The sequence below is a fragment of the Rhipicephalus sanguineus genome, chromosome 4 (genome assembly GCF_013339695.2).
Source record: "Rhipicephalus sanguineus isolate Rsan-2018 chromosome 4, BIME_Rsan_1.4, whole genome shotgun sequence".
In the NCBI taxonomy this organism is placed as follows: domain Eukaryota; kingdom Metazoa; phylum Arthropoda; class Arachnida; order Ixodida; family Ixodidae; genus Rhipicephalus; species Rhipicephalus sanguineus.
In genome coordinates this window covers 112493493-112519435 of record NC_051179.1, presented here as the reverse complement: position 1 = coordinate 112519435, position 25943 = coordinate 112493493, and the positions used below count along the sequence as shown (strand labels likewise).

The following is a 25943-nucleotide window of genomic DNA, read 5'->3' as shown; positions in this document are numbered from 1 at the left end:
CATGACTAAACACAAGGCTAGGAGCGACAAATAGGCACTAATTGAAGCAAGGGACAGGGGCTAGCAAACACACAAGCAACACGGGTGAAGCAGTTTGCTTATTCAAAACATTACTTTTCTATAGTAACTGAACACTAATATAAAAGCCAAGAACTTATTGTATTGGACTAGGAATTCCAAATGTTCATTGTATAGTTAAAACAGTGTACTTTTACGTGTTGGTATGAGTGAAAAGAAGGCACTAGGTTCGAAGTTCTAAAATTACAGGTAAGGGGGGGGGGGATATTCTTTAGCAATTGTGATGCGGCTTCAGTCACCAAAGCTAGGGGTATAGCCAGCGACGTCTTACAAATACTTTATAGGTTATGTCTGATAACGTTACTTGAACAGTTGCAGGTTCAGGGAGTGCAGTGCCTGTGTCAGTGAAAAACTGAAACCTTGGACAGACGAAACTGAAGAAACATATTTTGTTCAGATTGCCTAACTTTTCATTGAAGTAACACCAGTTACAATTCGTCGCTTCGCTTTGCTGCCAGTAGGGACCAAACCTACAAGCTTCGGATAATGTGCCCGATGCCCTACCAATTGAGCTATGGTGACAGTCGCTCTCCCATCCACTTTATTGGGTATTTCTGTACATGTAATCTCGGGAGTGTTAGCCAGCGCCATTCGTCGCCAAGGCGACGTATGTGGAATACTTTTCTTTTGCCATTTGGCGTGACATAGCACGAGATCATTTTTGCAAGCTGGCAGATGGGCAATGAATCCTCACATACTACCTAAAGGCATCAAGTCTGCTGGAATGAAATCCTCGCTCTGAATGAACGAAACAAGGGAATGGATAAAGGGCTCATTTCTTTGTTAAACACAGCCTTATGAAGCCAACAGGAAATGAAGCCAAGGAAAGTGTAGGGGACATTATTTGGGTCTTCATTAACATTCAATTCATCACACATGTCAGAACTCAAGAGTCAAGAGCTGTCATTATTGAGCAGTAAAAGCAAACCCTCTTGCTTTGTCTTGGTGGACACCATCAGAAGCGGTGGTGCTTTCGCCAAGTGCCTACTAGTGGCATTCCTACCTCAGTGCCACAAAACATGGTGAACAGGAAATGAACGCAAAAGTGCATGTGAAAGAAACGCGTCACGCAGAATTCTGGTCCACTATTTCCGTATCTGCAGGGCAGCTTTGAGCACTCCACGGAGCTCAAAATATGCTCCGTATCTCTCATTAAAAAAGGCAACGTGCGCTCTCACTCTTTCATTGGGACACACTTGCTCAAAACAGAGCAGAGCAATAGACAGAGCAAAAAGGCCATATTGTTTCCATGTAATCTTATGGAGTGTATGTGGATTCCATGTAAAGTCCATAAAATTTCCCTAACAGTCTAACAGACACCATATGGAATTATTGGAAGGCATTTAGGACACCTTATTGGGGTGTGCCCACAGTGCCGCTGGCATTCACAAGTAATGCTGGCGCCTTCCAGAGGACTGCCTGTACGCCGTGGGGGGTCACGATGGGGCCAACTACCAGTCGTCCGTGGAGCGGCTGGACCCGCGGGAGGGCCGCTGGCGGCTGCTGCCGTCGATGCACAGCCGGCGCAACAGCTGCGGCGTGGCCGTCCTCGACCGGTCCCTCTACGCCGTCGGTGGGAACGACGGCAGCCTCTGCCTCAGCAGCGCCGAGCGCTTTGACCTGGCCGCCAACATGTGGGACCACGTAGGATCCATGCACTCACGCAGGCCAGTTCTGCACCCCTTCTTTGTATATAATTGCTTTATGTCTTCAATGCTTGTTTATTAATAGGAAACCTTAATTTGATCTTTGCCAGATGAACGTTGCTTCCAGACATCCTACTTGCATTATGCACATGTGGTTGAGAACTTCTAATTATTAACAATAGAAAGAAAAGCAAAACACTTTTTCTTGAATGGTTGTGTGCCTCCAAAACAGCACACCACCAATGTCGATGTAACATTGCATATTTTGCAGTGTTTTTGCAAGTTGCAGACCTTTTTGAGTAGGTGAAAGCAGTAAGAAAGTTAGCACACAAAGTGTCACCTGGCAGCTGGATAGTAATGCAGTAGACTTTTTAATTATGCTCCGTAATCTCACTTTTAAGGCAAACTGATTGTGAATGAAGGTCCTTGTTAGGACTTGCATACATGCTGTGTCAAAACTTTCATTATTTCCATTGTTGCGGATCCATTCAATGAATAAGGAATGCCAAATGCTCGGTTTACTGTATAAAGGTCAACACCTTGAGGCCTCCAGGGAGTGGTAAAGGTCTGTATGAGAAGCAAAACAATCAATACTAGGTAAAAAAAAAAATTAAAAATTCCGGTCTGCATATAAACTTTGCTGATTTCATCTCTTTCCAGCCAGCTTGTTAGATTATAGTACAGTAGAACCCCGCTGATACGTTTTTGAAGGGACCGTAGGAAATAAACGTAAGAGACGGGAAACGTAAGAGCCGAAAAACAGGAAAAACGGCAAAATATTTAGTGGTACAGAATTTTATTTCAATTCTTACGAGCAGCACGAAAATTGGCGCGCTCAGCCGCGATCTAGCCGATGGATAGAAACGCGGAGCTTAGGACGGCCTTATCCACAGAAATGTAACCAACGTATGTGATTTTTTTAACACCAACAGCTGTAGGCATGAAAGAACTAAGCACACGCAATCACGACCGGCGCGGCGAGTCCGACCGCGAACCGCACGCACGACCATGCGAGCTCCAACCAGCTCGAACTCCTCCCGTTCTCCGATAAATAACGATGATGATGAGTCTACGCCAGCGCGATGGCAGAAGTGAATGCCAATCTCGAAGGCCTTGCTTTCGCAAGCAATTACGTCATACACGCCATGTTTGTGCAATGCAAATCTCAGAGGCTATGCTTTTGTCAATAGTAAATGCCAATCTCGAAGGCCTTGCTTTCGCGAGCAGTTACGTCATAGACGCCATCTTTGCAATTTGAATCTCGAAGGCCATGCTTTTGTTTGCATCTATTGAAAGATTCTGTTGCTTGCGCCTCTCATGCGGCTAATATTACGGTCAAACGAGGCCAAGCTGCGTGAAAATGCACCATGGCCGCTCTCTTTGGTAGTCACTCGGTCGGCTCCGGGCGCACTTCGCGACGTATCATACGGGAACGGTCCGACAGTTACGACGTAACAGCGGGGTTCCCAATACATTGTATCCTATGGGAGCTATGCCGGGACCGGCGGGAAACGACGTAACAGCCAGGTAAACGCAGCAGTGAGGAACGTAACAGCGGGGTTCTACTGTAGTAGGTAATGCAAATTTAAGACAAACACCTACCTACTATTGTGGATCTGTACCAACTAGCCCAACCTCATTGTCTATTAGACTTGTTACACTTATGTTCTTAAAAGAGATCGGATGCCCACTGTATTTCAGGCATGTGTAGGAGCTCTAATATCATTTTACATTTGTTTTCTACTGTGAAGCCATCAAAATGGACAGAGTTAATATTTCTTTTAAGCTTCTTAAAATTGGGAAGTTCATGAATAAGGCCATGGTTTGTTGTGTTTAGGCAGTTTTCTGGAGGCGTCCTCGTTAATCTGACCTTGCAGATAATTCACTTAGTTTTGTTGGTCCCCTCAAGTCATGGAAGTCAGCTGCCTGCAATTATGGATAATGGACGGCAGCCTAATCATCCATTATGGGTGGGTGCAGCTATTAAAAGCGCAATTACCCCCTAATGTCTTTTCCATTTTTCGCTTTTATTTGTCACATTTTTAATTTTCCTGACCTAGGGGTCCACCTCCTGCCTCCTTGCTGCGATTCCTCAAATAATAAAATAACGAAAAGCAAATCACTGGTTCAAACAGCCACCCAACTTCAAATAGCTGAGAGTCGTCCTAATCGAACGCGGTCTTATTCATGCAGGACGACACACGAGGTGGTCCAAGCCGACGGCTTCCTCTACGCCGTTGGCGGAAACGACGGCAGCTCAAGCCTCAACACTGTTGAGCGCTACGACCCGCGGCACAACAAGTGGATGCTCGTCACTGCCATGATGCTTCGACGAAGCAGCGTAGGCGCTGCCGTACTGGAGTGTCCCGTGCTAGAGCGCGCAAACTCTACGTCGTTTGCTTCAGTCATTGGCGCCTCCTCCGAGCCGTGAGGCGAACGCTTCCAGCCTTTCTCGCGCTTTGCCCAAGCCATTTTTTGGCACCATTTTACATTGCCACCTGGGGGCCACACAGTGTAAAGACCATTGAGCTTCGGTGGTGCTTTCTCACTGTCTGTAAAAAGACAAGTCGACGTTCTCACATTTTGCGCACTGCTTTTGCAAGCCCACATTGCCGCAACAATGAGATCAGCTAAATCTGGTGTTCCTCAACAGAGCGCAGAGTTTCTCAGTTTGGGTGCTACGAACATTCACATTACTCCCAGCATTGGGTAGCGAGTTAGATTGCATTTCCATAGAGAACAGAGCTTCCCCAACACCTTCATACCCAAGTCATACCCAGTTGACCCAAGAGTGACTGCTGCATGTGCAATTTTTTTTTTTATTGCCGACAAATTGCTGCTTCGCAGCAATTTGTCGCATCCAACGTGTGAAATCCTTAAGTGATGCTGGCCTTCAAAAGCTAGCTACTTCTGGTTTCAAACGTGATTTATGGGGCGATGTCGTGCACATTCCATGATCATCCATTTTCACCCATCTAGTTGTCGTGCAGGCATGTATGTCGTGCACATGTGATGTGTATAGAGTGATGTTTTGTAGGAATATGTGCACTATGGTTTTCAAAGCACTTTCACATGAAGTTGCCAGTACCGGCAAGAAGGGAAGAAAACAAAAAGCGGCACATTTAATGGCTGCCTGACATCTGTCTTCTTGGCTTTGGAAATGGCTCTGCTTTCACTTAGTGCTGAATGATATATAATAAGCATTTGTGAGTGCTTGGTAGTAGTACACTACATGCGATACCGGTGAGCTATTGAATGATGTTTACTAGTGTCCTCCATCGGAATAGCTTCCCTGTCTGATATTTTGAATAATGAGATGTATGTTCCTCTTTCTGAAGTTAACTTGTACTAGCGGTTTAGAGAACATAACTTATTTTTCCCATTACTTCAATTTTTAGAACACTTTGCGTTTTTCACATTCTTTTTTTCTCGCTAAGCAATGTTGTAAATACTTCGTACTTGTTAGGAGCTGGAAGACCTGCTAACTTATTTAATAAACTTAGCCTGTTTTACAATTTTTCTATCCAAGTTTAAGGTTTGAGTCTATAGCTTGGTTACGACAATATTTCGATAGGCACCCTATTACCTGGAACTGTTAGCAAATTGTTGCAATGACTGCAAGTGCTTGACTGTCAGTTGAAATACCAGAGTGGTGCTTTCAAGCCTACCCCGCTGGTACTGCGTCGAGCAAGTCAAGCATTTACAGGCATTTAAAATTATGGTGGTACTGTTCGCTGCTGGCACGTCACATTAGTAGATGAACACAAGCGTGTTACACCTGACTTCAATCTTTTCCTGCTACAAGCGGATTGTTTTCGCTGAGTTGGCACAACTTTCACTCAGTTTATTCGTCCTGATTGATTCAGAAAGGTACGTGCGAGGTCATAATGTTCAATGTGAATAAATGGCAGAAAGTGCTTTAGCATAGACAGGCCTTAGAATAGTCTGGAGGCACACTGCCCTTAGGGTACTGGCAGTTAGCAGAATGTTCCTTTTTTTCTTCTTACACTTTTCTATATATTAAAGAAATGCGGCGTAACAACTTATAGTGCGTAGTGGGCTAAGACGCTCCAGAAGACACTTCGCTTGCCGAGCTCACTGCAGAGCCGACAAGATTTTTTTGCCATTGAGGTCAACTTTTTTTATTTTTGGCACTGTGTTATACACGTTAGGCTTAAGGCACAACCACACTGCGTTGTTTCTCTGATTTGCACCTTGATGTCCACAAATAGAAGAAGGAAAATCTCAATAAGACTGTGTGAATGGTACGCTGGTAAAGCTTGTAACGGGTTATGCCAGTGCTTGTGGAGGTGTCTGGTGCGGTAATCTTGATTGATCACTTCTGGGGACACGATCACTTTTCGCAACATTGCGCACGATTGTGCATCAGGTATCCTGGTGCCGATTTAGCGAGCTTGGCGCAGTGCCAGGAATTCGGTTGACCGCATGTGTCGGTGCATCTGGTGCCATGACACACAGAGTATCTTATTAAAGTAACTGTATCCTCAACGGTGGTTAGGTCATCAACATTACTACCACCTTGTGCTTTCTGCCACGCGACAAGCAATGTATAGCACATGATTTTTTGTTATCAACACATTTTGTTTTAAAACTTCTGCAATATTTGCTGTTACATTCCACAGTGTCTTCGTTTCTTCATACACACACACACATGTGAATAACCTTGCTGTTGCTATGCTGCACACAACTTTGCTTTGAGGTCGTGCCGCCATATTTAGCAGCAAGCATTACATCGAGTTAAAGATTTTGTTTTTCGTGACGGGGAAAGAAAGATCACTTATGCACTTTTTCTGGTCACTGTTTTTTACTCTCCCGTTGCATTGCTCACATTGTCAACTACTGTCATTGCCGCCTCAGCTTTCGTAAGAGTGTGCAAGTGTATACTACTGTGTCTAGCCTCCCAAAACGGTTTGTTTGCATATTGTTTTGAAAATAGCAAGCCTAACATGGGTGAGTCGTCAATTAGGATCTGGAAGCATTGACAGCCAGATTGCAATGAGGTCTTATGTTGATAAAAGCATGTTACACTAGCTTAACGATTACGCGTTGCAGTAGAGGGATGAGAATGAAATAAAAAAGACTAGGTTGAGAGACGCTGAAGCATCTTTGAATCGCAGCTCGCATATAAGACGAACTCAAGCCCACATTTGCATTTTTGCAGGAAATGTATATATGTCTTACACGTCGCCATCTTTACTGCATCTGCCATCCCATCAAAAACCGTAGCTCATTGTCATCTCTTCTTTAGCGAGTTTCTCCCATCTCCTAATTTTACCAAATTACAGAAGCAAAGAGCGTATTCTTTAGTGGTATTAGCATGCCAGAGCAAGCTATCAAAACTCGCATGATGCAACTTATCCAAGCACAGTATTATCCAAATGTACTGAGAGATATAACGGCAGCGTCACCACTGCCACCCCTCTTCCTAGACAAACTTACTGGATTGTCATTTGTGATAACACTTCTGTTGGCGTACATTGTGTTCAGTGCATAAGTGCAGATTCTCTTCGTGCTCCAAATTCGCAGTGGGCACAAATCCACACAAACGTCAAAAATGATGTTTGGAAGATGTGTAGCTGCAGTTTGAACACGATGCCACCAGTTCCACTGCATTCAGGCATTGGTTTTACACGCACCATTACGGCCACTGGGTAACATGAAATGTTCGGCCAGTTTGTCCCTGCTTTATCCATAGAAACACTTTTCATCTTCCACGCCACTTCTCGGTCGAGATCTCGGGAAAACACGAGACCACACGCTGTAGTTATGCAAGTATACCGGCTCTAAGTAAGTGCAGTGGCATAGTTTGGCGCAGCTACTGATCTTTTTCGACCCAGAAGTTTCCATTTCTTATCGCTTCAGCACCGAATGAAGCTGCATCGATCGCACTGAGCACAGCTTACAACAGCGGCCGAGAGAGTTGTACGTTTTGTAATGTCCTGGTAGTGTGTGGCCAGAGTGATTTGTGTGACCTTCGTGTTTATGATCAGTAGACTCACCACTGCTCCTGCTGTGCCCGAGGAGAGACGATGATGACGACCCAATATCAAATCCACGAGCAGTGAAGGTGTAGTCCCAGGAGCATAAAACAAATGTCCTCTCGTGAAGCTTTTGTCCGCGTGGCTGTGTGGCGCAGGACCGTTTTTCGCTTGCAGTGTGGAACGTGCTGTCGATTGTTGCAAGAAAAGGGCTTTTAGATTAAGGTTTCGGTGTGTGCGTCTAGTTTGGTGCAAGTATGCAGAGTGATGGAACGGTGATGTAATGCTGCTGGTACAGGAGAAGAGAGAGAAAGGGTGAAGGATGCGAAATTTCTGTGCTTTGGCGATTTGCTTTTTCACATTAGGTGCTGCTGCACAGATTCAGTCACGGAAGTCTGCACGTGTGGGTCGCGTTAGGAAGTCTTTCCTCGTCCAGTTCTGCCAATTTTGCAAAATGTTCCTTTAAAACAATGTTCAGAACTCGTCGTAATCCACTGAACGTGGTGCAAGTAGCAGTTCAAAAGTTGTCTAACAAAAATCTTGACAAAAATTAGGCCTGCTACTCTGAGCGACGTCAGGGAGCGCGATAACAGCACTGCCCAAGCATTATCACGAACTTGAACCAAATTGTGTTAACAATGCTGAAATTAAGTGACATATGAGATTCATATCGTGCCCGATTTCCTTATGTCACTAACATCATGCATATTAGTGCATGTTTTGAAGATTATGCTCCATCAGTTTTGTGTGCAGATGCTTTATTGGAGAGAGGCACTGTTTCTTAAGAGATTCACTACAAAACATTGTTGCTGCCTTTTCTTCCCAAGGCTCTACTGAAGTGGCATCTGCAGTCTGATAGAACCTACTGGTGGATACAGTGATAAAATTAGTAAAAGTTTGCGAAGAAAATTTTCCACAAAGCAAATGAACTTGAAGTTTGTGCTTAAAAATCTATAACTCTTTGGTAAGCGTGCATTTTTGCCACTGAATCTACTAGATTTAGCATAAAATTTGAAAAAGTTGGCAATGCTGGCACCATAGCAGAGGGCGGGTGTTAAGTTGACTGTGAGTACTGTCAACAGGATGTATGTGCAGATTTAGAAAACAGCTACAAGTAAGGGTAAAATGGACAAAAACGTTTTACATAATTATCCTGTGTGCATCTTGTGGTGCTTTCGTTCCACTTTTATGTTTCTACACTTGCTAATTTACCACACATTTGAATCTACTTCATTCATATCTGTGAGGTGTTATGCATGCAATTACGTATTTCTACCTGTATATGGATCTTGTCTGTGTGCAAGTACTATGGTGCAAGCCTTAGCCATGCAGATAGTGTACGGCGAAGTACACAGATACAACTTGATTCTTTTTTAGTCTTGCCAGTCTCTTCCATTATATAAAAGTCTTTCAACTACATCTCAGTGCACTGATGTGCAAATAACTGCCTCAAATGGCCTTGGTAAAGAAGAGCATCAATTAAGTGCGACATGCAGAGCAAGAGTGGATTGCAAAAGCTGCCACTTTTCATTAGTGCAGAAGCTATCTATACAGTGGGCATTGCGCTCTGCTTTGGTGCCTTCTACAGTCTTTTCGACTGGCACATTGATGGGCACGTGCAGCTGTCTGTAAGTACCAAATGGCAAATGGAACGGCAAATCAAAAGGTAGCTTCGGTGCCACATGCTGTGGCTGTCACAACTTCAGTGCAATTTATCATTCACCATACCGAATTGCTCGTGTAGGGGCAATTCACTCAGCTGCTATAAATACCACATCTCTAGTGTCCATTACTATCCGAGTAGCGTCGAACGTCTGAGTATACAGCTTCCACTCTAAAAAGCAGCCAGCGCGAAAGCTGCCTCTTGTGGCTGACGTAAGATAACCTAGTCCCGAAGTTGGTAGTGGCGAGGTTACTACTTGAGGTATGCGCTACCTTGGGTATTCCAGAATGTTTCTGCGCTCAATGCTCCGCCTCGAATTTGGAACGTGATGGCAGTTTCACCTTTCAATTTGAAGTAGTGGCCATGCTTACATAGCATTCTCCGGCTATGAGTCATCACTGACCAACACATTGCATGGTGCTTGGCTCTCGGTACAACTGCCTGTGGCAGAGGTGGCGTGTATGACGTACGCCTACACTGCCAGCTTCGCAAATTTATTTAGACGTAGTAGAACATATGCACCACCTATGCTTCTGCAATAGTCCTAGCTGCATATTTTGGCTGGCCTCAAGATGATCTGTGCCCTTTATACACCGGCCCTCCATTTTTATGGTCTACAATATTGGATTTGTGGGCAGCACTGAGGTGAACGAACCTGACACTCGCTACACATAACTTAGCAAGACGAACGTTCAGCCATTTTTTTTTCACTGCATTTTGGCCTTCCCATTTGTATTGCAAGACCGCCGTAACCATTTGCTAGCAATTTGGAGCGAGCATTTTCTAATCTAGTCTCCTGTCCTTGGCACGCTGCAGTGCTTTGTAGGCTCATTTGTGATGCGCGTCTTGAAAAAGCTTTGCTATTCATGCGAAACCGACGGTTGTGAGTCGCTCTTCTTTTTTCTACTTCCCGGTGAACTTGCAAAGCTTCCGTTTTATACTTGGCGTGTGTTCGTCGTGTGTTGCCAGTGTAATGTGTGTCGTGTCTGTATGGTGAATGGTACGCGATTACACCTGCTGTAATGTTTTGGGCCATGTTTATGAAATGGAGAGTGCGAATAGGGGAAACAAACAATCCCTTTCGCCACGAACTTTTTTTTTTCTTTGAAGCGTACTCTTCTGCGGTTACTCACCAACTATATTCGGTGCACACGTTGCACATCTAGTCACACTTGTCAGATACCACGTTTGCTCACCTTCCATAGAGTAAGTGCACCATTGTGTGACCTCTTGCATACCTTCCTGCAGTAGCGATCACGTGTGCTAATGTTCTTCAGCTTTGAGGATTTCCTCCAGTCTGTGCATGTAAAGCACTATATTTTCCCTCTTTCTTGAAACTTAAGACCACTCGGCATCACCGAGACAAAAAATGTTAGCGTATGTTTATTAATGTACGTACAATAGCCTCAAAGTTAACTCTCGATTGAACCTCTTACCATTGGTTTTTCATTTTCATTGAGTTCAGGTGCTTCGAAATCATTTACGGACAATGAACGCTGTGTTTGCTCAGCTCCAAGGTCCACTTACGAAATGTAGCCCAACATACCATTTCTGTGACCCCTTGGGATTATATATATGATGCATTTGTCACGTACTCTAAGGCAAGAACTCTAAGGCAAGTTTCAGTGGAAGAGCCTGCTGCAAGTTGTGAAACGTTTTGTCGGAATTACAATTTTGCGTTTAAATGTTTTGCATCTACCTCCTTTGTGTCAACTCCTTCAGCAGGCCTATTTTCTTGCTTTGTGCAACGGGCACCCATAACAGGTGAAGATTTGCCAGTGGCTTTCAAGAGAAAGCTGCATAGTAGATGGCACGCACGGTAGCATGTTTTTCTCACACCTGTTTTAGAGTGGATGTTCAGTTTGGTTAATGTTTGTTGTTGATCCTAGGGGCTGTGATAGATATTTAGTAACACCCCCACCAACACGCTCTGTCTTTGTCTGTGTAGACTATAGTGCATGTCCTTGAAATATGGCTGGGAAAAGAGGCAATCTACGCTTTGCCGCATTTGCTTGACGGTTGATGCCCTCGTGGCACATCGCTTCGAGAGCTTGCGCAGAGTATGCGTGTGTTGTGTGTGTCGTTCGATGTGCTTGTTTCGTGTGATGGTATTGTGAAGCACATCTTATAGGGAGTTGTCCATGCACTCTTGTAGGTGTGAGAGTTTTATTGAAACCACCAACTGCAGAGGTGTGTTGATGCATTTTTTGAGTAGAGAAACTGAAAGGGATGAGAGATAACGTCGAGTCTTTCTTTTTTGCACACTTTGAACGGATGTGCATACTTGCGACATAGTGCTTATGTACGTTTTTTTTTTTCTTTTCTGTCTACAACAGCACGTGTGTAAGTGTGGTAGTGATACAGAAGGACTCTCTGTGGAGTCCATGAGAAATTTTTGAAGCTACTGCCTGTGACCAAGAGATTTAGGACAGTGCACCATACATCCTTAGTGTGTCCTTACTGTCCTTCTGACACCTATGATCTCCGGTTCAATTCTCAACCGCTGTAGTGGCTACAATTATAGTGTGTCAAAGCATGCGAATTTTCTCGTGCTATATGCTTTCAGTGCACAGATAAAAAAAAGTAAAAGGAAAGTCAGAATTACTCCAGAGCCCTCCATAACAATCTCTCTCATAGCCACGCGGTTAGTGTTGCGGCATTAAACACTGCAGAAGAATCCGTTGACGACAGATCTGGTCACTGGCGGAGCAGCTTCACAATTTTCGACAAAGACTATACTTTGAAACAAGCCCGGTGATTTTGGCCGCAGTTCAATGCATCTCTCCGTCTGTTTCGCCTTTTTGAGGTCTGTGTGAAGTGTACTACATGCTAGCGTAATGTCGCATGCAGTGGTGTCTGTTGATTTGCAAGTGTCATTGGGGGCCACTGAATGTGTAGACTGTGTGTGTGTGTGGTGTTTATGTGTAACGTGGGCATGGTATGCACTTTTGTCTGTTCCTACAAGCCCCCCTCGTTAGTGAAGGTCTGCATGACGGAGAGTGATTTCTGTAGAAGCTGAAGCACAGCAGTAAGCCAAAAGCCGCTCAGTATTTACACTGCCTTAGTTGGGTCGCCCGGAACTACTGCCATTTTCATTAGCTTAGCCCAAAGTGTAAACCACTACTGTCAAGTTAATGTCACAGTGCGCCAATTCCTTACATTCAAGGAATAGTGCGGGAAAAAATAATACATATGGTCAAGCCAGCTGATTTGTAGTAACGAACATCGCTTCGTGTATTATAATTCAAACTGGGAGATTCGCAGACCTTGCAGCTAGAACCTAGATGAGTTTTTGATGTTCCAACATTAGCAGGCTACGTGTAGAGTTAAGACTCCTTGTCTTGGTATCAAAAACCATATCTCCTTGTCTCGATTCCAAGTGACAGTTAAATTTTAACGCCCATTGAAGCACATCTTTAAGAAACATTGTGTAAATGTAGCTCAATCTTAAGTCTATGCAGTTCACTTGTGAAAGAAGTACTTGGCCAACAAAAAATATGAATAATAAGTGCTTTGGGCCATTTGTTCGATGCGGCAAACAGAGACAGAGGGATCACTTATAACCCTCCAATTCCAAAGTTAGTTCTGCGAAAATTGGAATTTCTTTTCCCGCGTAAAATTTTTGCATATGTTCTAGTTCAATAAATACGTTATCCCAATGGTTTACCTCGGATAGTGGTCCAAGACATCGAAGAAAAAAAACATGCTTTCGAAGTGTTTCCTTTTTTTTCTTCTTTGAAATCATTCAAGATATCAATATCACTTGCATGATGACAGGTAATGGCAGCTGGCACATAAAACATGAGACCTTACAAACATGACTGCACGCTTATCGAATTAACTAATGGACACAGCTTTTCAATTACTGGCAAGCAAAGCCAGAGAAACTGTAGCTGTTTCAAACAGCAGTTGTACTCGTTGATGTTGGTGCAAGCGGTTGAAACAGGTACAGCTATGGTTTCAGAATGGTTGAAACATCTTCGAGAAATTGAGGTTTGCGTCACGTCCGTAGCTTAGTCCTGCTCTCTGGCAGATGCATGATTTACAATTCACGACTCTCTCTCAACTTTTTGAGCCCACACTCCAGCGCTTTGAGATGCAGTCGATTAATCTTTGCCTTGCTGCCTGCTGGCTTCCTAGTTACACTCAAACCTCATTATAACAGTCACATCTGCCACGAAAATAACTTCGTTATATCCGAAAATTCATTATAAACGTTCAATTGTAACACTGTAGCTATGACAAGTTGCAGCAAATTCCCAAAAGGCACCACGTTTGATGGCTGGACCAGGATGCATTTCTCGTCTTTAAATTGCTCTTTCTAAAATACTACTTGTATCAGTTTTCTCTGAAGCTTTAAGCGACTTTCGGGTGATCTCCTAGCATCGTTCTTTTATAAAACTTCCTTCACCTTTTACTTGTTCAAGTGATTTGCCACTTCAAGTTGTCAGTATGGTTTGCCTTGCCCTTGCCCCTCTTGGCATCCTGGTTAGCTCAACTGGAAAAGAGCCACTGTGTCAGGTCTGATTCTTGTAGCTGCGAAGTTTTACTTCTGAAAAACTCCCATGAGCTTCGCGCTCATGTATGGTGGGTATACCATCATTTCTATTCGTTTGAGCCGGGTTGGCCGATTTCAATCATGTTGATGCCGTGGATCGTACTTTAGGTCCTATTCTCAGACCAATCGGAATGAGTTTTCGGGGCTAGAGTGGTCGTCTGTTTATCCTTTGATGTGAATCTCCTCTGTTTTGCACCTGGCGAAGTTTTATTAGCATATGTATGACGGTGTAGATCAATAAGCAAGGGAGTAGGGGAGGTGTTGAGCACCCTCGTAAATTTTATACGCCCCTCGATAACACCTTGCTAAAAAGGGAACAACAACACCTCCTGCACCCCTTGATACACTGCTGCTGTTGAGAAAGTTTTAACCGCGAGACATGTGCCAGTTTTAGACCCATCAATACACACATCTTTTTACACTTTGCAGTGAAAGCGCAGCTGCTCACAGCTGCTTTCATGAGGCCAAAAGGTTGTGAAAAACGTTGCAATTTTCTCATTTCCTAAGCACTGGGACAAAGCAGTTTGCAAGGCTTTGAGCAAGGAAGCATGCAAACATGACGAATTACAAGTTGAATACTTTTATTATGAATTGAAATATTCAATTTCAGAAAATGATATTTAGATACCTTGGCCCAACATGTGGGGATAAAACGTTATTAAAACCTTGCCCACCAATAAAAATGGCCCGCCCGTGCATCTAGTCCACAGGCCATTTACCAGATTTAATAATTTTTTTTATAACATCGGGCGTTGAATAGGACGCATAAGATTATCTTTTTCATCATGCTTGTTATTGATGGTTCCTAATTCCTATTTTGAAAGTCTGAGAGAAATAAGTCTGTATTCATAAAAATTTCTGTATTTCAGCATCCCTCATGTGCATCAGCATGCAGTTCTGCTGCTTAACATTAGCTCTGTGCATATGCTGCTAGGTTTCCTGGCGCTAATTTCAGATTTTGCAAACTTCGCCGACCAGCTGCACTAAACAAAATAGACGGGCGTCTCTTTTTTCCTGTGCATTATTTCTAATGATGCAGAAAAAAGAAACCACATTGAGAACACAAAACACACTGCCCACAAAAAATGCGAGTCATTTCAAACTATATTTCGTTCTCCCACCTTTGCGGCACACAAGGTACAGCGCGGTAGAAAGTGTGTGACCAATACTATCGGGAAAACTCTCCCTGAATCCCTCACTGACAAGCAAATTATGCCTTGTGCAGTAATGTACATTGTAATGATCGTGCAACTAAGATGTCCGCAGATCTTTCTCAAATCAATGGCCTTTTTCTTTTTTTCGCATGCATTTGCCTCAACTTTATGTGGTCCTGTTAAAAGTGTTTGTGAAATACATTTCGCTCTTCCTCTCTGCTGCATTCCCTGCTCTGTGTATGATGTACAAAGGTGTTTCTTTTTTTCACCTGGAATGAAATTGTAACGTGCCCGGTATTCGTGAAAAAAAAAAAAAAAACCTTTGGCAGTGCTGGACACTGGTTCTGCTTCGAGTGAATAAATTTTCCAAGTTGTGAAACACTACCTCAGTGCATTTGTCATTATTTCCTACTACGCAGGAGCATAGCCAGAAATATTCTTTGGATGGGAGGGGGGGGGGGCGGAAGAGGCTCTGACTCCCTTTTATGTATTTTCATGTGTGTGTTTGTATGTGGGAGCATACAAGATATAAGAGTTTTAGGGAGAAGGGACAGCAGACTTGCGTTTCTTTTGGATGTTCTTCACATTTCTTTTTTTGCAGGGTCATGTTGAACGAGCAAGACAACATGAAGTTTTAGTACTGTGTATGTTGCATCGGTAACAGCGTTGCATGCACAAGAACTCTGCGTTTTCGTATGGTGCGCATGAGAAAAAGTTGTGCGCATGTGCTCTATGCGAAATCTCATGTTGTTGCATACGCTACATACACAGCACTAAAACTTGACAGCGTCAAAGCACTCAAAACTGGCACCAATTGGAGCTGTGAAAAAGCATGCATTTCTTCATAGCAATGTATCAGCTCTTCTAAGAACTCCGAAGTATTTCCACTGTTCTGTGCAATTCAACTTCCCTTATGCATAAGTGATGAGATACCACCACTTACCAGCACCATATTCGGGTTGGTTGGCTTAAATACAACTTGAGTAGAAAAACTGTGCAAATGGAGTGGACTTAAGAAAAGTTTCATTGTTGCATCGTTCATTATTTTTTTCCCTTTCTTAAGGTTCATTATGTTATTGCGCACCGCCTAAAAGACGCACACTGAACCACACAAACACAAGTGCAAACTTTCAACAGAATTGATTGGACGGACACATGATGCTTTTATACAATCAGTTTCATAATTACATACAAACAAACCCAAAACATCTACAAAATATGGTTTACAAAAATTATAAATAGTACAGTACCAATAACCACTCATGCCATGGAAACACTCACCTATCGCATGTCCCTGCATTACAAATTCAGATAGATTATTTCCTTCTGCGTTAGTCCCAAAGGTGCCATACTGACGCAGCCATCCCCCAGGTGAATAATCTCAGGCGCCTCAATGTTTCGCGCGTCATCTGATCATTGTGCCTAGTGAACAACCTTGGTTTCACGGAACTTTGGCTGGCATCCGCAATGCCGACAATGCAAGCCTAGGTGCCCTTGCACCGATTTATGCATATTGTTGTTGTGCTCCCGGAGTCTTTAATTAAGGCACCTTCCCGTCTGGCCTACATATTTCTTTCCGCATGTGAGCGGAATCTTTTAGACCACTTTTTCGACACAATTCACGAACTTGTTTCTGTGGTTACTTGTGCAAGCGCTTGTTCCCGTCGCCTTTTTCTTTCTTACGTTGCAAAGCGACAACAACTTACGGGCTGCCGTGAAAACCACTCGTACTCCGACACGGCCCCCAGTCTTTTATAGGCGATGGGAGACGTCGTGAAAGTACGGTATCACAGCGGTACTACGAAAATTCTAGGCTTGTGCGAATAGCAAATTTTAGGTTCGAAGCGAATAGTGATTTTGGTCGAATAATTCGAATCGAATTCGAATAGTATATGTCACATATTATAAAAAAAAATGACCGTATTTGTCATGACCCAACCAACCGGCACAATGTTTTAAAGTTGTAACAAGGCATGTGCAAATGTCATTCTTTTTGGTTCAAAGGAAGTGGGAGCAACCTTGAATGGTAGCAGGACTTGGCTTTCGGTAGAATGCAGGTGATAACCTGTAAAATATGTGACGTTTTAAAATTTACTATACTTGGAGCATATAAGCTGGTATAACAAGCTTTTAAACTTAAAAAATGATGATGAGGATAATCTGTTCATTTAACCTTGAAAGGGGGCTTCGCGGCAGTGCGGATTCTTCCTGGAAAGGTGCATTCACGGCATACCACTCCTCTGTTGCAGTGAAACCACCTTTACAGGGGGGGGTTACATGCGGACTAATATACACCTATTCGTTCATTTCGAATACTTCGAAATTTTCAATAATTTAACTTCGAATCGAAGCGAATTCGAATACTGTAATATTCGTTCGAATATTCGAAGAGCTCGAATATTCGCACAAGCCTAGAAAATTCCCATTCTCACTGTGGGATTTTTTTCTGCACTTGCTCCTTCTGGGACTTCTAGACTGCCTGCAATAAAGAGTTAGCCACTGACATAGTGACATGACCCGGATACCCTGTCTGCTGAAGTTGACCAAGTTGGGCTTGAAAGCTTTCTCGTACTAAATGATGGCAAGACTTCTGCATGCGACAAATCCCTGCAACTCCGCTCGTACTTGGCGGATTCTAAAAATTTTTGCAGCATTTGATTCGTGGAGCATCATGCGCTTATAGTGAGACTGTTCCATTATAACTCAGAAAAGTGTTGCAGGGCCTCTTTAACATCGAAACTACTTCAAGGCATTGCACAAATCATTTCAACATAAGGCGCAGATGCAGTGTCGAGATGGTGGGGCACATACATCCACTGTGATTAAAATGCACGAAGTGTCTCATTTTGTGTGTGTAAAAACCCCGCAGACAAGTGCACAGAAAGTGTAATGGTCGCAGCATTGGGCTTTTTGTGCTAGAGGCCATGTTGAATACTGCAGAAATCTTTGTACATTTTTAATTATTGATGTGTCCAATTTTTCCATTTTTTCTACATTAGGAGGTGGAGATTGATTACTAGCAACTTATGACTCACTGTATTCACCCTCTTCTGTGCTTTCATTTGAAACATTACAACCGTACACTCCAATTAATTCAATTACTCAATATTACTCATTAACTCTACCTATAATAACCATTTGTTGTTCACCTTCACAGGCAAGTAGAAGCGATTCCTTATTACAGCCTGTTGATACGACAATTTAACATACTATATCTGGCATTATTCTGCGGTTGTTACAACTACCCCGTTCTTTTTGTTGAGTGTTATAGGAAGAGATGAAACCAACCAACATATATTCTATGAATTAACATGTTTTCTTTATAGTTCAGCTTATCTTGCCTCTTGACGAAGATGAAAATGGACAAAGACTGGCAGTGTTCAGGTGGTGTTCTCTTCATGATGACAACGGAGTCTTGTACTTCTGACAGCAAATGTGACCCACCACGGTGGTGTAGTGGTTATGGTGCTCGACTGCTGACTCGCAGGTCGCGGGATCAAATCCTGGCCGCATTTTCGATGGAGGCAAAAATGCTTGAGGCCCGTGTAGTTAGATTTAGGTGCACGTTAAAGAACACCGGATGGTCAAAATTTGAAGAGCCCTCCATTACGGCGTCCCTCATAATCAAATAGTGGTTTTGAGATGTTAAACCCCAACATTTATATTATGACTGCAAATGTGAGATGAGGCTACACTGTTCTGTGGTCTAAAGTTTATTTATTTATTTATTAAAGATACTTTCAAGGCCCAAGGCACTACAGAAAGGAGTGGGGAAAACAATACTTACAAGTGCAGTTAAAGAAAAAAAAAGTTGCAGGGGATTTTGTACGGTGAGCTTGAAATCTTCTTCGTCCATAATGCAGGCGAAAGAGGTGGGAAGATGGTTCCAAGCGGCGCTTGTTCTAGAAACAAACGATGCACAACCTGGTGTGACAGGATGGTAGGCCCACCTCATAGCGATGATCGGCCCTCGGTGATATGAAACGAGCATCCTTCAAATAGCTGTTATAATGATAGATTTTGTGAAAAAGCCAAAGGCGAGACAATTTGCGGTGCAACGAAAGGTCAGGCAAGTTTAGGGTGTTCTTCATGGATGTGACAATCAAATGACGTAAATATGAATTCGATAAGATGAAACGCGCTGTGCGATTCTGAATGGCTTCGAGAGTTTGAATGAGAATGGCATGAGTTGTATCCTATATGGTGCATGCGTACTCTAATTTTGCTCTTACCAATGTTTTGTAAAGTGTTAACTAGATTGACGATGGGGCAGAGGAGAAGTTTCGCCAGTTTTGAATCTATATGGCTCCCACATGGCTCTGAGAGAGTGATGCACAGTTAACTGAAACATCGTTACCAGACGCTAAAAAATATTGCGGAAGCTAGCCAATTGTTTTTCACATGCTGATAGTGCAATGTAGGAGCTTACAAATGGTGTCACAAATGCGTATCACTCAACCAGGAGTCCATTTGTCTAACTACTAGTGGCAACTAATTAGCCATAACTACTGCAACTACCATTGTGCTTACCTTGTATCACGGAATTTGTGTAATAATAAATACTAATTACTAACACACTACTATCATCTGTATCAAATATATACATTTGCATACCATCCACATCTGCTGTACACCTACACTCCCCCTCCAATAGTGACAATAGACAAATCGGCGTGAACAGTGGTTTTCGCTCCCCATGAAACATCTAAAGCTTTGGCATTAAACGTTCATGTACACTTGTTACTATACCCAGTCACACAACCATTTGTGATTGGTGACTGAGGAGCGACTTAAGGAAACCAATGTTCACGCCGGCTAGTGCTACTACCTACCTGTCACCAATTCACGTTTGCATCTCCTCAGGCCACCACTAGCTCATAAAATAAGCCAGTGTCCGGTCCTGTGTATCTGATTGGTTGAGAGGGTTTGGAGTTGCGAAATTGAAAAATCGAACGGCGAGTGACCGAGCCAAGGCAGGTACTTTTACGACCGGTGCTAGTCTTCAGTTTGAACGACTGTTACAGCTAAGTATGTTCTCCAGGTAGGGCAGGAGGCTGCTCTTTTAGAACTTCCTCAATTCTCGATCGATCTTGATGAAACGTGCAGAGTTTGCGCATGTTTATGTGCTGATTTCAAGTATGCAATTATTTTTCTTGTACAGTATGTAGTTTTCACAATACAAAACATTTCATGTGCCTTTTACAGGTGAGCTTTATCCTAAACTGAAAGAATTACAATGTAGATCAGCATGTCGCGATATTCTTCAGTGAAAACTGTATGCAATAAAAAAAAAAGAGTGAATGTACAAAACGAGCTTGATCAAAAGTTATGGTATGTTGAACATTCATCAGCGAGTCAATGTCAAGCTGGAATTTCACTCGTGAATGTTTAATATAGCGTGACATTTGTTCAATTTGGCTTTGAACATTCACTCTTGTTTTTATTTCATTTAGTTCTCATTTCAAATTACTGTGACATGCCGATCAACTTCGAAATTCTCTCAGTTTAGAAAAATCTTACCCGGAAAGAGGCACCATTAAATGTTTGATACTTTAAAAACTACATAATGTCTGGAAAAATAACTGCACATTTGAAATCGGCACACAAATACACTTAAAAGCTCTGCAACTTTCAACCAAATCAAGAATTTAAAAAATGTTTTGAAAGAGCAGCATACCCCATTAGAGGGCCCCTAACCACTCAGAGTTCAAAGACGAGAGAGTGGTTTCTCCCTCGTCTTCACTACCCTTCCTACAGGTGCACTCCCCTCCTCGCCACTTTTTCATAAAATATGTGGACAATGTCAGCACTAAACATTGGGCCAACCAGGATGTCATGCTTTTCGGCAACGCACTGTTAGCTCCGCTTTCACAGTCAAAAACGCACAAAATGAAGCCAAATCCGTTGACCGTGCACAATAGAAGGCAGAAGAGGTGTGTGTGTGTGTGACTGCATGGAAAGGCAGGGTAGAAGGAAATTCACAACTGATATTCCACGTATATAGACCAATTGAAAGCTTATTTCCTCACGACATCACGTGAACAAACTGAATTGTGCTGAATAGACTGGAAACGCCCTGAGAGAAGAAAGCGCTCATTTTTTGTATTTGCAAAGGTTGTTTAGGGGCCCTTTAACATTTTTCCAAACTGTCACAAGCGCACTTTCTGGGAATCTTAATTGGAATGCCAATGACATATTTCTTGGCACTTTCTAAGGTCCCGTACCTCGAAGTGGTGCTAGTCATAAGGTTTCTGTAACTGAGGTGCAGCTTCACTACTGCTCTCGTCAAATTATGCGATTGCGACGTGTGCACTGCAATGAGCAATCAAACGTTGACAAGCACACTTTAGGCAGTTTGATGTAGCTTGTGTGTCACCTGGTATGTGGTACACATTTCCAACCCAATGTCTGTAGGTTTTGTTTCCCTAAAAAAAACAAAGTTTATTTTCTTCACCGTAAAGAAGGACTTGCCAGTTTCCTTCGCACAGAAGTAAACGCTGTAAAAGCTTTAAATGAATAAAAACATAAAAAATAATAAAAACATCAAAGCTAAAACTTCAATGTAATGAGGTAGCCGCCAGCCCTCAAAGGAAGATTTTGTTTTTCTTTCTACAAATGAAGGCACGTACGTGATATAATACATTGTACATTTAAGTTATGTGCTATCATCAAAATCACCAGTGCAAATTTCATGGCATTGCATGTACACAATACAGTGCATGGTACATTTAGTACCACACTGTCATGAAGATCGCCTGTACAGATTTCATATTAGTACGGCATCACACAATGGCGTCTTTTTCACCGGGCCGATAGCGAGAAAAAAGCCCCGTTCACTCCAAAACACTGCCGCCACGTTCGTCGGCACCTTGTTCGAGGTGACGCATAAAGAGTTCCAGTGTCATGGCCACAGTGGGGTCGGTGATTCCCTCCGGCGGAAGCGGTCTGTTGTGGAAGGCCAGAAAGGCGCTGAGCGATACGGCTGCCCGTGCGGCCCGGGCGTACCGGTTTGTGAGAGGGCACGGGCATCGCGGCGAGCACGGTGCGTGCGGTGGCCGGCTCCTCCCTTCCCTCATAACGCCGAGAAGCCTGCAGAGCTCCCGGTGCACCTCGTCCATACTGTCGTGCCCGGATAACTCTCCGAGCTCCGGAGTCGACTCCTCGTCGGAGTGCCCGCCACCGCTCGAAAACGAAACTGTGGTTGCCTGAGAAGAGACGGAACAAAGGATGGCGTTACTACGGGAAAGAGCAGCCCACAGGAAAAGTTTCCTCACACTGCGCCAAGTGTCAGAGATCTTGCCAAGTCTGTTCGCAAGACAAGTGTGTCTTTTCAGGTTAATTACGCATTACGGCTCAAATTACGTTTTCCCTTTAGCGTACCTTTAACGTGATCAGTCCCCCAGCACCTAATAGGGTGCTTTGTCCAAATTAACTAAGAAGTGATTACGTAAAGTAATAGTCCGCAAATATAACCTCGGAGATATGCAGACTTGAATGGAAATGGCTTTAAATGCACTGCTGTCATCAACTTCTGCAAAAATCGACATCGATTTGGTTTACACCACTGCATCATCACAGACTACAAAAAGCACACGAAAAGTATACCTGGAATGCTAAAAGCTGTCATGAAAATCTACGATGCTGCTTTAACATGCCAAGCCTATCGTCTCGTTTTACCAGTTCACTTCTGTTTTAGCCAATAAACAGTTTTGACAACAGCAAATCTGTGGAGACGGCTACTTTTCCCACGTACATGGAGGTCCTGCCTATAGCATCCAACAGTGATGTTTAAACAATAAATGAGGTTTTCAAGCTCACAACATTCAATACAGTAAAGAGAACAGACTTGAGGTCCATCAACGGTCATCGTGTCTGAGTATGTTAAACCAAGTAAGTAAACAACTACGGTCTGCAATGCTTACCTAGCCGAGTTAAAAGCTAATTGCAACGAAATTTCACTTTGGCTAAATTGATCAGAAGTGAAAAGTACACACCACTGAAGCAGCACTGCAAATGATGTAAAATTTTTTTTGTTAGCAACTAAGCGAACCAACACATATGTTAGTTGCTATGCGGTAGGTCCACGTATGCCACCTTGAAATGATTCAGAGCCCTGTTATCTCAGAAGCCATGCCAAAAGCCGTAAGCCCCACGCACAGTACTCACGAATTGAAACGTAACATTGTTTATTTATTTTTTCAGTATAACGACTGCTACGAGCGATTGTTTGTGATAACCACAACATGTCACTGCAAATATGGCTACTAAAGATAATGTTGGCTCTGATGTAACGTGTTCAAGTCAAAATCACGCTGGTATGACACGAACTCTATACGCTGGATACGGATGAAAATATGTGCATTACTAAGCCCTAAATTTTCGCATTTCGATCCGTGAATACTGTACATACCCTTGCCATGTGTCACTACCTGCAAAGGATAATGGAGATGCTTTTTCCCAGAAATATTGACATTCAAACGACTATTTTTGTAAGCTTCCGATGACGCTTCCACTTGTACTGAAACATCACATTTCACACAGTGGCCCCTGTATATCTATGCTATCTCAAGTTACGCTGCAGGCCTTTAACAAAGGTTGGCTACGACATCAGTAACTTCAACCTTTCAATGCCAGAAACTCACATCGTCCTGATCATCAGAGTCATCCGCAGCAGTGACTTGGCCTGCAGACACTTGTTCTGCAATCCGTGTAAGCAGGGCCTCATCGGCACTGTCAAAACCTGATGTCTCACGAACAACGCCTTGCACCGACTTCTGTTCCTTTTCACGGCTTGCAGCCAAGCGAGTGCTCCTCGTGCAGTGGTCTTCGCTAGCAGGTGAAGTTGCATCGTTTCTACGTAGCGCAACCGCTCGAAGTGATCGCTTGCGCGTTTTCGTGGCGGCCACATCCGACACTTGTCGCTGCTCTTTTTGCGGCGAGAGTGCACTTCTCCCACCTCCCCTCGTGTGCTTAGTGCCCTGGGTTGCGCCCTCACTTTCTGCCGTGTTATAAACAGACTCTGGCGAAGAACGTGAGGCATTCATTGTAGTGATGCCATCGCCAGTAGATTCCGTGTGTGCCAGCTCTCCCAAGGAGTCGTTGAGATTACTCTGCTGTGCTGTTGCACGCTGCCGTTTTCTTGGTGACAATCTCAAGGGCCTCCATCTACGCGAAGATCGTTTGCGCGGAGATTTGTCCGCTGCTGCTTCGTCGTCACTCGATTCGGATGCAAGCAGAGCACTCGAGCAACTAATAGGGTTTGCTTGGGATTCGGTGCTTCGTTTCTTTCTCACCGGCAACCGAAAGGACCTGAGCTTGCTGGTATGGGCTGCCTGCTCTTCACGAACTTCCGAGACAGCGCAGTCATGACTCTGCAAATGCTTGGATGGGCTGGGAGGGCCACTGGAATGTTTCGAAGGAGTTACGGTGCCAGCTTCCTTTTGCAGTGGTGATCGAGCGGTCTGCTGCTCGCCAACATTTTCCAAAACACTTAGCTTCTCAGAGAGATCGCTGTGCGGTACATTGTGAACGTTAGCACTCGTGTACTTTTTGTCCGCACCGCGATAATCGGCAGGTGTCTCCCGCTTTTTCGCATTCCTGCCCTTCCTCGGCGATGATCGCAGGCTTCGTTTTTGGTTCACAATGGTCCCCGGTACTGTGGCGGCTTGTGTACCTTCTCCTGCTATGGCAGCGCCTTGTTTAACAGGCAGGGATTGCGTTTGGGTGTGAGATGTTTCGCCATGAGATGTTTCACTTTGTGTCCTCGGGGGCTCCACAGACTTCTTGGGAACGACTCCGCTTTCGATGGATGTGTCGTCACAGCTTTTCTTTCTCAGTGCCGGGATGCCGATTTTGTGGCTAGAGGGGCTCCCACCCGAGCTTTTCTTGGGAATGCTGGGAAAAAAAGAAGGCGACAGCAAAAGCTTCTTGCGTTTCGTTTTGCTCTCTCCACGGGAACGTTGGCTCGTCATTGGTTTGTCCTGGCACTGAGAAGACGAGGCGTCACCTTGGCTTTCTGTTTCCAGAACCACTTCTGTTTCTGTGTCCCACTTTTCTTCGATTACATCGCCAGTTTGTCGCTTGGACAACTGCTCGTCGTCGCTGCTACCGTCTTCGACGATGACTGGCCCATATCCTGACGTGGGGCTCGGCGAGGGGTGGCGAGGCCCGTCTTGCGTCTCGTGTGGCGCGTCTTTACTCTTGGCGAAGACTTTGCTCGCGTCGGGAGACTCATAGAGGTGTTTCCAGGGAAGTATTTTCTTTAGGTAATGCTCCTTCAGCGACTGCCACGAGTGAGCGCCGGGCACCACGCCGGCCGTAGCCATTTCTTTGTACACCTGGTTACCACGGACGCGCACACTAGGTGTCTTCGCCACGTACTTCGCAATCGCAATCTGCTCGCCCAGCGTGTACTCTCTTCTCGAGCGAACTGAGCGCAGTTTTCGCTCTTTGCAGTCGTCTCCGTCGTCGACTGTCACCACCTCTGGCGCTCTCGGAATTTTGAACTCCTTGAGGGGAAAGAGTTTGTTGCTGGAAGAGCAAGCGCGTATGTAGTTGGCGGAGAACATGTCCTCCGGGCCCTGCGTAGTTGCGATGGAAGCGGGAACCAAGTGGACGGCGTCGGGATTCTTTCCCGGCTGCAAAAGAACGCCCCCTCCGTTTTGTATGAGCTCACGTATCTCCTTTCGTTCCGGGCAGGGCACCATCGCGAAGTACATGGGACCGCCGTCCGCTTTCACGAATAGAGCTTGCCTGTACGGCTTACTGGCCATGATGGGGAACTTTCAGGCTTTCGCGCCGGTTGCGTGTTTTGGAAGGCTCGGCCGCGCGCCCATCCACCCGACT

At 44.2% G+C, this 25943-nt stretch overlaps 2 protein-coding genes across 5 annotated transcripts in view; one reads left to right on the top strand and one right to left on the bottom strand.

Moving 5' to 3' along the window:
- The window catches only part of LOC119390580 (kelch-like protein 17), a 48936-nt gene extending 42111 nt beyond the window's left edge, over positions 1-6825 (top strand). For all 3 annotated transcript variants that reach the window (XM_037658174.2, XM_037658175.2, XM_037658176.2), the window contains 2 exons: positions 1490-1745; positions 3918-6825. In XM_037658174.2, the coding sequence (XP_037514102.2) occupies positions 1490-1745; positions 3918-4155 (494 nt within the window). In that variant the 3' untranslated portion in view covers positions 4156-6825. The remainder of the gene's footprint in view (positions 1-1489; positions 1746-3917) is intronic.
- The window catches only part of LOC119390578 (uncharacterized), a 280493-nt gene extending 254553 nt beyond the window's left edge, over positions 1-25940 (bottom strand). Inside the window, exons 1-2 of one of the 2 annotated variants that reach the window (XR_007415846.1) lie at positions 23741-25940; positions 21818-22303 (exon numbers count right to left, since the gene is read on the bottom strand). Coding sequence is in view for 1 of the 2 variants with exons in the window: in XM_037658170.2 (XP_037514098.1) it covers positions 21932-22303; positions 23741-25870 (2502 nt within the window). In the remaining variant the exon portion in view is untranslated. Of the gene's footprint in view, positions 1-21153; positions 22304-23740 lie in introns of those variants that run through there. The other variant, XM_037658170.2, reaches the window with a different exon arrangement.
- Between the last annotated feature and the right edge of the window lie 3 nt (positions 25941-25943).